Source organism: Eucalyptus grandis, chromosome 10, assembly GCF_016545825.1.
Source record: "Eucalyptus grandis isolate ANBG69807.140 chromosome 10, ASM1654582v1, whole genome shotgun sequence".
Taxonomy (NCBI): Eukaryota; Viridiplantae; Streptophyta; class Magnoliopsida; order Myrtales; family Myrtaceae; genus Eucalyptus; species Eucalyptus grandis.
In genome coordinates this window covers 35,658,732-35,672,883 of record NC_052621.1, presented here as the reverse complement: position 1 = coordinate 35,672,883, position 14,152 = coordinate 35,658,732, and the positions used below count along the sequence as shown (strand labels likewise).

The 14,152-nt window shown below is 40.2% G+C and overlaps 1 protein-coding gene across 1 annotated transcript; it reads left to right on the top strand.

The window, feature by feature from the left end:
• The first annotated feature begins 5,891 nt into the window (after window positions 1-5,891).
• LOC104423027 (beta-galactosidase 1) lies at window positions 5,892-12,782 on the top strand. The gene is made up of 19 exons (XM_010035484.3): window positions 5,892-6,418; window positions 6,708-6,803; window positions 6,903-7,015; window positions 7,116-7,182; window positions 7,269-7,361; window positions 7,469-7,612; window positions 8,117-8,205; window positions 8,303-8,408; window positions 8,488-8,575; window positions 9,303-9,421; window positions 9,501-9,665; window positions 10,016-10,194; window positions 10,330-10,439; window positions 10,818-10,927; window positions 11,028-11,138; window positions 11,224-11,334; window positions 11,490-11,695; window positions 11,785-12,121; window positions 12,226-12,782. The coding sequence occupies exons 1-19, from the start codon at window positions 6,239-6,241 to the stop codon at window positions 12,334-12,336; spliced, it is 2,535 nt and encodes an 844-aa protein (XP_010033786.2). The 5' UTR covers window positions 5,892-6,238; the 3' UTR covers window positions 12,337-12,782.
• The last annotated feature ends 1,370 nt before the right edge of the window (window positions 12,783-14,152 follow it).

The following is a 14,152-nucleotide window of genomic DNA, read 5'->3' as shown; positions in this document are numbered from 1 at the left end:
GCTTGTTCGCTCGGCCAATCCATGTTTGGAACTTACCTACTTGGGCTAGTGTGTTGAGAGACCTGTTTAATCTTCTCTTTTTCCTCAATTGGGTTATGTGCACCTTGTCAATTTGTCATAATGAATAAACTAACAAGGGCCATGCATAATACCTTTCATGACACCGAAAGCTTTCTTGATTCTCCTGCTACGCAATCTCGACTCAAACTCAAAGTGCATGGCTTCACGCATAGCTAAAGAATCAAGCAATTAGAGTACTCGAAGACACTTCAACCACCATTCCTTAATTAAAATTAAAAAGCAAAGAAGAATCAATGCAAGAAAACAGGGAATCTCAGTTGAAGACAAAACTTTGACGTCTGAACAATCGTGGTTATCTTTTGATTAACTTAATCAGCCCAACCCATGTTTTTAATTAGAGACCGCAAGTCAAAGACAGAGATATGGATCAGAGGTGGCAAGCATCGTGATAAGTACGGCCTTCCACAGTCGTGTGCAATTTGGCTGCCTATGTGATCTTGCGAGCTTGTAAAGGTCTAGACCCGCATGATATTACCAAGAATATCTAGGTGGCATGAGAAAATCAAACGGTAAACGAATTACCCGCTTCATTTGGATGATCTAGTCTGATCGCATTCATAAAAGTAATACATTCGAATTAGGAAACGGGTGGTCTACTAAAACCTTAAAGCTTGTCAAAGTGGACGTTACCCCATCATCCTAGAGGTTTAGAGCAATGCATTTAGCTTAACAAGACAAGCTAATATAATTTCACGAAACATCGGGCAAGTAAACACTTTAAGATACGGATTCCATTTTTCTCGTTTGTACATGTACATGCATAATATCAATGAGGATCAAATGTGGTCCCACTGATATGAAATCTATATCACATGATAATTCAAGTGGATCCCTATCTGACCCACACAAACACATACATACACACAACTTTTGGTCCTCTTGAATTTATTAGAATTTTGCACTATCCCCTTCCTCTCCTCTCCTTCCCAAAAGTGCAAAAGAACAACGTCAGCCTTGAGCCAAATCACCGCTGTTCCCATGGATCATAAGAGATTGTAGGCCCCCAATATCCATTCAATGAGATATATCAAAAGATGTGGACTTCACTTGGCCAAGCACAAAACAAAAGGAGTGTTTATGTGGCAATCTGATCCACTACATGAATGATAGATGGTTCACTCAATCCTCTTTGGCTCCTACTCCACATCATGCACAGACTTCTCTAGAAACCGTTCCAATGGATCATGTCCAGTCCCTGTTGTCCCATGGGGCCCTGCTTGCTGACATGTGACGCCCTGTCTCGCCACCTAAGCATGGACCGTTCCATTGGCCGACGTGTCGTCCTAATCCTCTCCTACATCAGATGTCCATCCTCAATTCACACAACACCCTAAGAGAATTTGTAAGAATCGATCTCCTGATCTATGTTAAATGCCATTGTGCGTTTCCTTAGTTTTTGCAGGTGGGACTATAGCTCCATGGATTAAACAAATGCCGTATCTACTTTCGTGTCATCATAGCTTCCCAAAGGCCAACGTGCCACTACAAGTGGGGTCAACGGGTCAAAAGGGTCCACGCATTTTGAAGATATCATTGCCTTTAGTAAATGAGAACAATTTGAACAATCTCATTACAGTTCAATAAGATATCATGTGGGCTGCTGTGTCCTTTAGCTAGCAGTCTATTTGAATTGCATTAATAAAATGAGATTAAGCATATAGATGACATGTTGAGTTCTTTGCAGACCTTAAAGAGCATGATTTACATTGAGATTCACATCAAATTGCAGTTTTCTTCGGATAAAACGTGTCGGACCCTGAGAAATAAATTGGAGCAAGATTCACAAGCACCGCAAAGATATGATGGTTGATGAATTCCACATGCTGAGGCATCAAGTGTTCGTATAGTTAATTTAGGGTATGTTTTTTTTTTTTTGGTTAAAAAATGAAACATAAGGTGAACTAGTGTGCATTTGATCCTTGATTGAATGATGGAGTAAGCTAGTTGGCCTCCTACTCGATGAGCCCACAATTGAGAGAAGACAGTTGGGTCCACACGTAGTTGAAAATTTCAATCCACATGAGCTGTATACTCTATGAGGCAGCAGATCGTGACCCTTACAGCTAATTTCTTAGCCCTCCTAATCCCCAATTTATTATAACATCAATATTGCCAAAATAAAGAAAAAAGAAAAAGAATTAGCTCAATCAAAGAAACTTGATATCGAGCCCTTCAATATGAGGACCCCATCTTCTTCTTCTTTCTTCTTTTGTCCCCTCTCTTCTCTTTCAATTTCCTTCTTGTTTCTCAATCTCACATGATACTCCTTATTGTTTAGGAAACTTTTAATTCAATTCTAGAATAACGGACTGGACTAGACCCACTCTAAACTTTCACTCTAGTCCCACAAGTCTAGAAATTAGACCAAAATCAAGAAAAGAAATTGTGTATAACCCAAGTGATGACGCTAGTCAATGGATATATTTTTTTTTAATTTGATATTTTCAAACATCATTTGTCTCGCCATATATTTTGAAAAAAAAGATGTGATTTCCTCTAAGGTCGTGACATGTTCCAAAAAACAAAGATGAGCAATTGAGATATATATAAATCACCATGAACAATTTCAAACTTGAATTATCTTTGATATAGTGCAAAGTAAAATATACAAATTTCGGTGCAAATAAAAGATATAAAAAAACAAAAAATATTAATAGTTTCATAGCGAGCTAGGGTTTTCAGTTGAATGAACACGTGTACTGGAGGGGAACTACCTAACAAGCTTCACAATTCCTAATCCTTGAAATCTTGCATTAGAAGGTGAGAGAGGTTGGTGTTTCCAATCATGCATGGGGGTGTCAAGTGCATGCAATCTTTCTTGCTATTGCTTGGTTTATGAGACTTCTAACAAGAGCACTAACCAACCAAATCCCACTAAAAAGTCAAGAATGGTTCTCTTTTGCCTTTTCCCCTTTTCTTTCTCTTGCTCCTCCCGCCAAGTAATCCCTCCTCCGTTCCCATTTTCTGAAAGTTGAAGCTTCTCATTCTCTTTCATGGCATCAATCTTACATGTGTAGAGGGAAGAAAGAGTCCAGCAGTTGTAATTAATCAGTCAAGGGAGATGGATCCCCTAATTGTAACCCGTCATTTTTGTGGCATCATGACACATGAAAACTGAAAAAAAGTTAATCAAATAACGGTTGAGATTTATTCTTATTTGATCAATTGACTGTTAATTTTTCAAAAAACGAATATTCATTGGACTATGAAAACTCCTTAATTAATTATAAAGGATGTTAGCATAATTCTTCATTGTTGGGCGTCAACCCACATTGCTCGCACCTACGTTGTTGTACCAGTACCTACGTTTCTTGTGACTTCAAATTAGCAAGACACATTTTAAAATTGTTCAAGCACAAGAATCTAAGATTAGAATGGGACAATCCCATATTGGCAACATGCCAGATGCCTTTAGTGTTGTTAGATCTAGGGGTGCAGGGGAGGATGTTGGGTGCTCAAATATGTATATGATCCCATGACACGCATTGTTAAATAAGAAATTAAACAAAATGGACATACTTTAAAGCTGTGCGAGTGCCGATAAGATATGGCGAAAGAAAATAATTCTGTGCTACGGTGCACCTGTAACGTTAAGCTGCCTACACTTGCTAATGTTGAACTGTCCAATCAAGGTATCGATCAACGTGCAAATCGAGGATGTTGGGCACCAATTATGTCTCTAATTGCACATCGCCCTCGCTAGGATGATGCTTCTAGTATATGTAGTGAACATAAATGAATGCATCAGAACAGATTTTACCTTCCCATTCTTTTCTCCAACTGCATATCCCTTTCCCTCTCTCAATCAGAAACTGTCCTAATTATAGTTTGATGGCGAGTGTCATTAATTCATTGCACGAGAGAAAAGGTTGAAAGGGAAGCATTTTTCCTCGATCAACTGAACTTCCATTGTCATCCTTCGTTTTCGGTTAAGGAACGATCATACGGATTCAAGTCCTCTCCTTTGCACATCATTGATCAATGAGTAGCAGAATTAGGCGCGACCTGTACCAACCTGTGGCCCTTAATAATCCCCTAGCACTTAATGGTTTTTATAGGCCATACTTAAAAAGGGTGGAAGACAATCATGTTAAGTTAACGAACCCAAGCAACTTAGAGCGACTATAGTTTTGGAACTACCCATTGATTAGATTAATTTCAATGCACATTTACCACGTACTTGCAAAGTTTGCACCCATATCCCTCCGCAATTCACGTGCCTCATAAGAAATCGGTACCCAAAACATAAATCACTTGTCGCATCGGCTATTTTTGTCTCCGAGCAGCATTTTTTTACTGAATGACATATGCAAATCAGAATACCTTCGAAAGCGGACATTGCCGTGACTGGAGTGTAGCGACTCGAATCTTTCGGATGGGAAATAATTTTCTTCCATAGAAAAATCGTGATTAGTTTATCTGGTGCTATTAGCTAAAGCGGCGTCGTTTTAGGAGAACCTAATTTTGACCCGTGAGGGGGGACGGACGTATCTACCGAAAACGTTTAAAATCCCCAAAATCATGTCCAAACAAAAGGACTAGTAAAATCACAAGATCGACCGACCGACCCCCACATAAGCCCACGCGCTTTCGGTCGCACGTGTACGCCACCGGCGAAAAGCCGAGGGCCAGCGACGTCGGCCGTGTGCCCACGCTCTATGGTGCGCGCGTGGTTGTGGGAGGTCTTAAGACCAACATTAGGAAGCGGACAAAACAGCGGGAGCCGTACGATTCCCATATTGGGACTAAACAGAGAATCTCTGTAAGACGGAAACAGTGGGGAATTTTTCTTGGGTTTCTAATTAATTTAAATTTTGATATATCAGCTTGTAACTCAAAACCATGTCGTTTTTAACTGCAAGCCCGTGAAATTGTTGCCAATCACATGAAATTGTCCGTGGAAAGAAGAAATAAGTTTCGTGGGAAATTAACAATTGAATTTAAAATTCTATTTCACATACTCTTCACTTGAAAAAAAATTATACATAGACTCATTCGGGTTGCCTATGAAAGTGGCTCATTATTTTATTTTATTTTAGCAGGTCTTTGGAAAGGGGATGAGCGTGCAACGATAATAAATACCTGTCTTTCTATTCTCGATTCAAGCACAAAGGCATGGGAATGAAGATGGGGAATTAGAAGAGTCGGTTTGCTTGTGCTTCTGGGCAAAAAAAAAAAAAAAACCTTCACCTCTTTCCATAAATTAAAATGGAAACGAGGAAATATTTTTATCTAATTTGGGATTATTCGTTTCCATTTCTTGAAATTATTTAATGGAAAAAGGGGAGGAAAACATTTTGCGTGGCGGGGGTGCTCTTGACCTTATGATCTTTTTGTACCTTTCAAGTGCTAAACACATCAAACAGTAGAATTTTTACTGACATCTGAAGGAAAAGTTAAAGCTCAGAACTTTTTCCATATTTTCCGAAAATACAAAAAAATAAAATAAATATATATATATATATATATATATATATATTTTCGTTTTGTCCAGAAAATGAATATTTGCAGTTCCCGCAAGCAATTAGTACAGCATTCATTTAAAACCTCTACAGTCATTATGGCTCCTTAACCACCACCTGCCAATGCTGCCATTTTCTGTTCTTGCCGATGGAAAATCGGCCCGGCAGTCTTGAATTTTCTCGAATTTATTGGAGGAAAGAAGTTCACTTTTGTTGTTGAATGAAGAAGCTCTAAAATGTCACTGGGAGCCAGAGCATCGAGGGTGGGACCGAAAGTCCTAAGGGCTGGTCCCGCCTTCGTTTTCAAACCCTCCATGCTCCGGTGTTTATAAGCAGCAGGGAGCTCCATTTTTCAGCAAGCATCAGCACTAGGCTAATCCACAGTCAGTGGTCTCTGCAAGCACTGTGAAGTGTCAACCTCGTTCTTGTTTTTTCTTTTCCCTCTTCCATGCCCGTTCTCACATTTTCAAATTTCTTTTTTCCTTGTTGACAAGAAAACAAAAGAGAGAGAGAGAGAGGGCGGCTAGGGAACAAGAATTTCACGAGCACCTCTTTTTCTTGGCCTTGCCCGTCACTTGCTCGTGCTGCCTTCTCTGATCAGGAATAGAATAAAGTGGGCGCAAGCAAGAAATAAGAAGAAACGCGTTTTTTTGGGGACGAGGGTCCTTCTTCCTTCTTTTTGATCCATTCGTGGCATGGGTTTGAGGGCGGTGGATGTAGTAATGTGGAATGTGGTTGTGGTGGTACTGGTTTCGTGGGTTTTCTGTACTTCTGTGACAGCCTCCGTGTCTTATGATGCTAAGGCCATTACGATTAATGGGCAGAGAAGGATCCTCATTTCTGGGTCCATTCACTACCCCAGAAGCACTCCTGAGGTAGCTCCTTTCTTTTTTCTTTTTTTTTCTCCTTTTATTCCTTATTTTTAGGTTGAATGTGTCTCCATTTTCGGCTGAATGATCTTTCCGCCCCCTCACTTTTCGCTATCATGCTGGAAATGGGCCTCTCTATATTGCGCTTTTTATCACTACAGCATCTCTTTTCTTATCTTAGCAAAAAGCTGCTTTATTTTGAAAATATTTAAAAAAAAAAAGGCTCTTTTTTTGCTGGTCAGCTTAAGAATTTGTTTCTGGAAAATTTATGGCCTTCAACTTTGCTTGGTTGCAGATGTGGCCAGATCTCATTCGGAAGGCAAAAGAAGGAGGTTTGGATGTCATTCAGACTTATGTTTTCTGGAATGGCCATGAGCCTTCACCTGGCAAAGTAACAGAACTAGTCCATCATTTTTCTTTTCATTATTAAGGCTACTTATAAAAGTTAAAAAGGTTTAATTCTGATTAAATTTGCTTTATTTTGCTTCAGTACAACTTTGAGGGAAACTATGATCTCGTGAAATTTGTCAAGCTCGCGCAACAAGCAGGCCTCTACGTCCATCTCAGAGTCGGGCCTTATGTCTGTGCTGAGTGGAATTTCGGGTAATGTAGTTGATTTATCCTAGTCCTAGAAATAGAAGAAAATTTCTATTTTCATGTGAGGTTTTTGGCAAGTCTTTTCTAAACTTGTTTCTGCTTCCAGTGGGTTCCCTGTTTGGCTGAAATACGTCCGTGGTATTAGCTTCAGAACAGATAATGGACCATTCAAGGTTAGACATTTTTTATTGTCTTCAAATTTCTTTCTCTTAAAAATGAATTTGTTATATTTACTGAATTTTTTCTTGCCATCTTGAAGTATTACATGCAAAAGTTCACAACAAAGATTGTCAACATGATGAAAGCAGAACGGCTGTTTGAGTCGCAGGGCGGACCCATAATCTTGTCCCAGGTTCATGATTCACTGTTCCAATGACATTGCTTGTTAATCATTGGATGAAAAAATTTACTGAGATATCTCTTTTAGGCGGTGTCTGATTGTGATTGTCTGTGATTCAGATTGAGAATGAATATGGACCCATGGAGTACGAAATTGGTGCATCGGGTCGAGCTTACACCAAATGGGCAGCCGAAATGGCAGTGGGTCTAGGCACTGGTGTCCCGTGGGTCATGTGCAAGCAAGATGATGCCCCTGATCCTATTGTGAGCACCCTCTTGAAGTTCTCGGTTCTGGAACCATGAATGTTTCTGATCTTATTGTTGAGATGGATGTTTCTCATGACACAATCCCTCATCGTTTGGTGGGGTTGCAACAACACAGTGTTCTCTCCAGACAACTCATGGTTGCTTTAATAATTAGTTGACATTGCACATGGCTCACTCTTACACTTTCTAAAATCAGATATCTTGCACTGTACAGTTTTAGCTTCCTTTATCCTATTGTCTTCTTGTAATGTTAGCGGGACCCATGTCACTGTTAAGTTTTCCTAGTAGTTCAAATTTCAGCTTCAGTAATGTCAGTAACAAGTAAATACTTAGTTTACCTGATTAGAAACATAAAAGAAATGATCTCAGTAATATTCGATTGGCTCAAAGCACACTTATAAATTGTGCTTTCCAGAGATGGTCCATTGGAGGATTGATTTCTGTTGTTTCAGTTACTGTCGTCAATTTGGGTAACGCTTGCATCTCATCTTTTTGCAATAGATCAATACTTGCAATGGCTTCTACTGCGACTATTTCTCTCCCAACAAGGCTTATAAGCCCAAGATGTGGACAGAAGCATGGACAGGCTGGTAAATTCTTACATCCTTTCTTGAAGTTCAATGCTGTGCAAGTCTTACCAGTCATGGTGTTTCCTTTTTCTGATTCCTCTGTTTTCCTTTCATGCAGGTACACTGAGTTTGGAGGTCCAGTTCCTAACCGTCCAGTTGAAGATCTGGCCTTCTCAGTTGCAAGATTCATAAAGAAGGGTGGAGCGTTCATCAACTACTATATGGTACTACGATAGTTTCTTCAAATTCATAAATGTAGCTAGTTTTGTTTGAGCTGCACTGAGGCTCTCTTTGCAATAACAGTACCATGGAGGAACAAATTTTGGCCGAACTGCTGGTGGTCCATTCATTGCTGCTAGCTATGACTATGATGCTCCCCTCGATGAATACGGTACGTGGTTTCTGTTGTATGAGTAGTACTGAATAACCACCATTATTAGGTTCTCTGAGGGTGATCCTCTGTACTAAATAATTACAGTAAGTGGTTTCTTGTTATTATTAGAAGTTTCCTGCCTCAAGTTCCCATCTTTGTCGAAAAAAGTTTAAATGGATGGCCTAGTCAAAGTGGCATGTCGTCGAGTAATAAGTACTGTTGTTATGTGTTAAGATAGATGGTGACTCTTTGATGGAATTATGGTTATGACCTTCTCGGCATAATAGGTTCATGTTGTCACTCTACTGACACTTCATATGTGAAAGCTTTGTTCTGGAAATTGACTGTCGCTTCCTTTGGCCTTGTGCTCTCGAAAGGCTGTAGATTTTTGCACTACTTTGTTGAATTAACATTGCTTTCCTCTGCATAAAATGTTGTCCTTACTTGGAATAAACCTCTTATTGAATAGACCATTGCGCAGGTCCACCCTAAATAATAACATATATTTTTTATGATAGAAAAGAATGAAATTACCTTTGGCAATTAACCTATCAATCTGTCTATGTACTTTTATACCAGAACTTGCCCATAAAAGAAGGAAAACGACATTTTGCAATATAATATACCAGGCCATCTTCATTTCATTTATTTTGCTGAAGATTTACAAGTGACAACAAGATTGATAACATCATTGAATTTATAAGTTTAGGTGACTGAGAGGATCTCTTCCATCTTCTCTTTTCAGGATTATTGAGGCAACCCAAATGGGGCCATCTAAAAGATTTGCACAGAGCGATAAAGCTTTGTGAACCAGCTTTAGTATCTGGTAATCCTACTGTGACAAAACTTGGGAACTATGAAGAGGTTAGCTTCAATTTTGACCTATCTCCGATTGGATTGAATTTGAGCTAGTGAGTTCATGGTCCTCTTTACTTAAATGCAGGCTCATGTATTCAGATCAAAGTCCGGGGCGTGTGCTGCATTCCTTTCAAATTACCATTCAAATGCTTTTGCAAAAGTTTCTTGGGGGAATATGCATTATAACCTTCCTCCTTGGTCCATCAGCATATTACCTGACTGCAAGAACACTGTATATAACACTGCTAGGGTGAGTTACAGGACCACTTTTATTTTTATTTTTGACACTGTAGATTTCAGGGTGATTGTCATATTTACATCCTCAAGACATGGTAAGCCATGACCAGGAAAGGTTAAAAGAAAGACAGAATGAAAGAAGGCATGTGGACAGAGTATCCACAGCTCTAAAATAATTGCTTTGATCCAGTCTTCTATATTTCTGTCCATATCATTGCATAATTAGCACGTGGTGGAGTTGCACTTTATCCTATGTTTCTGTCTTCAGCTATAGACTATAGTCACTGGTATGAGAACCAAAGTTCTTGTAAAAAGAGTATCTTGCAATGGCAAAACTGAATACATGTTGAAATTGCTATGCAGGTTGGTGCTCAGAGTGCACGGATGAAGATGACTCCTGTTCCCATTCATGGAGGCTTCTCTTGGCAGGCATACAATGAAGAACCCGCTGGATACGAAGACAATTCGTTTACAATGGCTGGGTTGTTAGAGCAGATAAATACTACAAGAGATGTCTCTGATTATCTGTGGTACATCACAGAGTAAGTGAGGAATAACCAACACTACTTAACTTTTAAAGGGAAGAAAAGGAGCAACGACTTTGTGCTAAGATCACTTCACATTGAAGCAGTTCTCCATCTTAAAAATTTTTGTCTTCTGTTTTCGTCTCTTTACAGTGTATACATTAATTCCAAGGAAGGGTTCTTAAGAAGCGGAAAATATCCAACTCTTACTGTCCAATCAGCTGGTCATGCCTTGCATGTTTTTGTCAATGGCCAAGCCTCAGGTGCGGAGCACTTCTTACCTTTACTGTGCCGCATCTATCATTTAGTTGTATCACTCTCGTGCCCTGTTTAAAAGCTTTTTGTGGAAAGGAAATCTTAAAAAGCTCATCATGAACAGCCATGCAATTTCAACATGAAAAGTTCCAAACTTAAACAGTAGCACACTGCAAGCAGAGCAGGCTACTCATCCTTGTGTTTGTAATGTCAACTAACTTGGGAAAAGAAGGTCTGAGTAAGAAGTTGAATGCCAAAATGAAAACTAAAATCAGACAACATATTGCCCTTCATCAATGCATGCAGTCTTTTTAATGTATGTGCGCATAGGTAGTATAGTCAGATGGTAGTTTCTGTCTTCTGACTTAGACTTCATTTTCATGCAGGAACTGCATACGGAAGTCTGGAATTTCCAAAACTTACTTTCAATCAAGGTGTCAAGCTGAGAGCTGGTACAAATAGAATTGCATTGTTAAGTATTGCCGTTGGGCTACCGGTGGGCATTCTTCATCCTTTCTTGCATCTACGTCAACCTCAATATGTTTTTAACTTGTGGACTTAATTTATTATGTTTCTCTTTTTTCTATTCTCACCAGAATGTTGGTCCACATTTTGAGAGATGGAATGCGGGTGTCCTTGGTCCTGTAACATTGTACGGTCTCAATGAAGGGAAGAGGGACTTGTCACGGCAGAAATGGTCTTATAAGGTTTGTCTCTGACATCCTTCCATGTCTTCTTTTGTCATTTTGAAATGCTCAAAGTTGTCTAAATGTACTTTTTTTTCTGGTATAGGTCGGTCTTAAAGGAGAAGCCTTGAACCTTCATTCTCTCACAGGGAGTTCCTCGGTTGAGTGGGCTGAGGGATCTTTAGTGGCTCGGAAGCAGCCACTCACATGGTTCAAAGTAAGTATCTTGACATAAAGCCAGTACCAAACCATCGATGCCTTTTGTATCAGAGCAGTGAATTCTGCAGAACCTCTGAATGTTTTTCATTCTGACAAAACAGCTATAAACTTAAACGTTAATTAACCTATTAACATCCTCAAATCATGTTCCAGACTACTTTCAGTGCTCCCGCTGGTAATACTCCACTGGCTCTGGATATGAATAGCATGGGCAAAGGTCAAATTTGGATTAATGGACAGAGCATTGGGCGGTACTGGCCTGCTTATAAAGCATCTGGTACTTGTGGCGGTTGTAATTATGCCGGGACCTACGGTGAGAAGAAATGTCTAAGCAATTGTGGTGAAGCTTCACAGAGATGGTGAGAGGAATGCTATAACTCATTTCAATCTCTTTCTATAAGCAGCCTCAACCAAAAATTCTCTACTGACTTGTGATTAAAAATTTCAGGTATCACGTTCCTCGTTCATGGCTTAATCCGACGGGGAACTTGTTAGTTGTTTTTGAAGAATGGGGCGGGGACCCGAATGGGATTTCCTTGGTTAGGAGAGACGTTGATAGCGTGTGTGCTGATATTTACGAGTGGCAGCCAACTCTCATGAATTATCAAATGCAAGCATCTGGGAAAGTCAACAAGCCGCTGAGGCCTAAAGCCCATCTATCATGCTCACCGGGACAGAAAATCTCATCCATCAAGTTTGCCAGCTTTGGAACACCAGAAGGCATTTGTGGAAGCTTCCGTGAGGGAAGTTGCCATGCCTTCCACTCATATGATGTCTTCCAAAAGGTATGCAACAATTGCACATTCTTGAGTTCCTTCTTTCCTAGTTTTGCTACATTTGCATACGTACTTCTGGGCTTTATTGACCTTGAGAACTGCTTCTTTCGCAGACTTGTGTTGGCCAAAACTCGTGCACAGTTCCTGTCACTCCTGAAATATTTGGCGGAGATCCGTGCCCTAGTGTCATGAAGAAGCTGTCTGTGGAGGCGATTTGCTCCTGATTGCCTACAAAAAAGTCTGAATCTGACGGAACGAAGGTTCCGCATTTTGGTAAATTAAGTTCAATGTGTCCATAATTCCTAGAACGATCTGTCTCAGCTTTTCCAAGGTGAAGTTGTACAGATACATGACAACACGCACGGCGAAAGGCCCTGCCAAGATTCCTGGAGATGATAGCTACAAGCTTTATCTGTATATACATATTCAGTTTCTCTTAGCTTTGTTTCCCTGCAAGTTATAGAGAAGTGGGAGATAGCACATTGAGACCACAATCAATTGAGTCCATGTGCTTTCTGGTGTATTTTTCAAAAGATGGAAGCCTCTGGCTTCCAACTTTTCTTTTTAATATATTTGCCATTGGATTTGACTTCCTAGAAGCAAAATTTGTAACAAATGTTTCAAATGTCTAATCAATTATGTAGTCCAAAATCATGTTGTGAGTTCATCATTGCTGGGCCTTGTCTTAATGAATTCATTCTCAAGTCTGGTGCTCGAATCTTCATTCTGAGTGATAACTCAACTCGTCTGTTTATACAGACCTGGCTCCTACTTACCATGTTTGTTCATGTACATGAGCCAGTAAACCGGCAAGTACTGGCGTGGGAATGGACCATTCGTTTCGATGGCTCAGGAAGTTCTCATTTTAAGAAAAAGGGAAAAAGAACACTTTGATGACCCTTGAGTTTAGCGATATATTCCACGCATCAAAGAGGAAATCGAAGAAAGTGAACTGTGTACTCAAAGTCGAAAGTAACCTGCGGCACAAGAAGCAAAGATTCTGGAGGAGGAGAAGCGCGTGGAAATAGTTCATTGACCTTCATGATGAACCAGGCCTAGAAGAAATCTTATCAAAAGCCCATGCAAGCATGGGCTCAGTCTCACCAATTGATGGCTCTTTGCGTAAGATGTCACCCTTATACAATAATAGTCCCCTTGAGCATCATTTTCATCAATGGCCATTTCAGATCTCTGTCTCTCTCTCTCTCTCTCTCTCTAGAAGATTATCATATCAAACCTTCTTTTAATAGTCTCTCAACTAATGCTATTTTGTCTCTTGGAGATATCTCTGAGCCATGCAAGGCCTCTTGGATCGTCGGTGTCTCCATCAATAGCCGGAGGTGTGGTCTACTTAGGAAGTGATGGAATTGCATTGGATGGTCTATTCCTAGCAGGCTTTTGAGAACACCTGATCATATCTTACTTTTTCTGAAATCTGGGTAGGTCATGATGTGAAAGATGCAGGCTCGGATGAGAAATTAAGGGTGCGCTTCTTGGCCGGGAAACAGCTTCTTTTTAAAAATAATTTTTTTTTATTTTTATTTTAGAAAACAATTTTTAAATAAAATAAGGTGTTTGGTAATTACACAAAAATTTATATTTTAAAATAGAAAAATAATATAAATGTGTTTGGTACGATTTTTTTTTTTTTGTATTTATTGATTTTTTATTTTTACTCATGGACCGCCAATCGTTGCCCGTCACTCATCGTTTGTTACTTGTTGCCGTCGGCCGTCGCTTGTTGTTGCACAATCGCCACCCACAGCCCATTGGCCGTCGGCGATTGGCCGTGGTCGATGGGCTATGGGTGGTGATCATGCGGCGGCGGTTAGCGGCAACGGTTGGTGGCTGGCGATCATGCGGCGGAGGTCAGTTGCGATGGTCGGAGGTCGTGCAGCAGCGGCCGGTGGTCAGCGGTGACAATGGTGATCGGTGGTGGTTATCGGCGGTCGGGGGTGGCCGGTGGGTTGTGGGTGGTAGCGATGACAATCAGACGGCGACGGCGACGGCGACGAATCGTCGATCAGGCGGTGGTCAACG

What these genes read in the sequence shown, in the direction of transcription:
- LOC104423027 (XM_010035484.3), top strand. Translation starts at nt 6,239, where the DNA reads ATGGGTTTGAGGGCGGTGGATGTAGTAATGTGGAATGTGGTTGTGGTG. An exon ending in AACTTGGGAACTATGAAGAG is followed by an intron (nt 9,422 to 9,500) that starts GTTAGCTTCAAT and finishes ACTTAAATGCAG; the next exon opens with GCTCATGTATTCAGATCAAA. An exon ending in CATATGATGTCTTCCAAAAG is followed by an intron (nt 12,122 to 12,225) that starts GTATGCAACAAT and finishes CTTCTTTCGCAG; the next exon opens with ACTTGTGTTGGCCAAAACTC.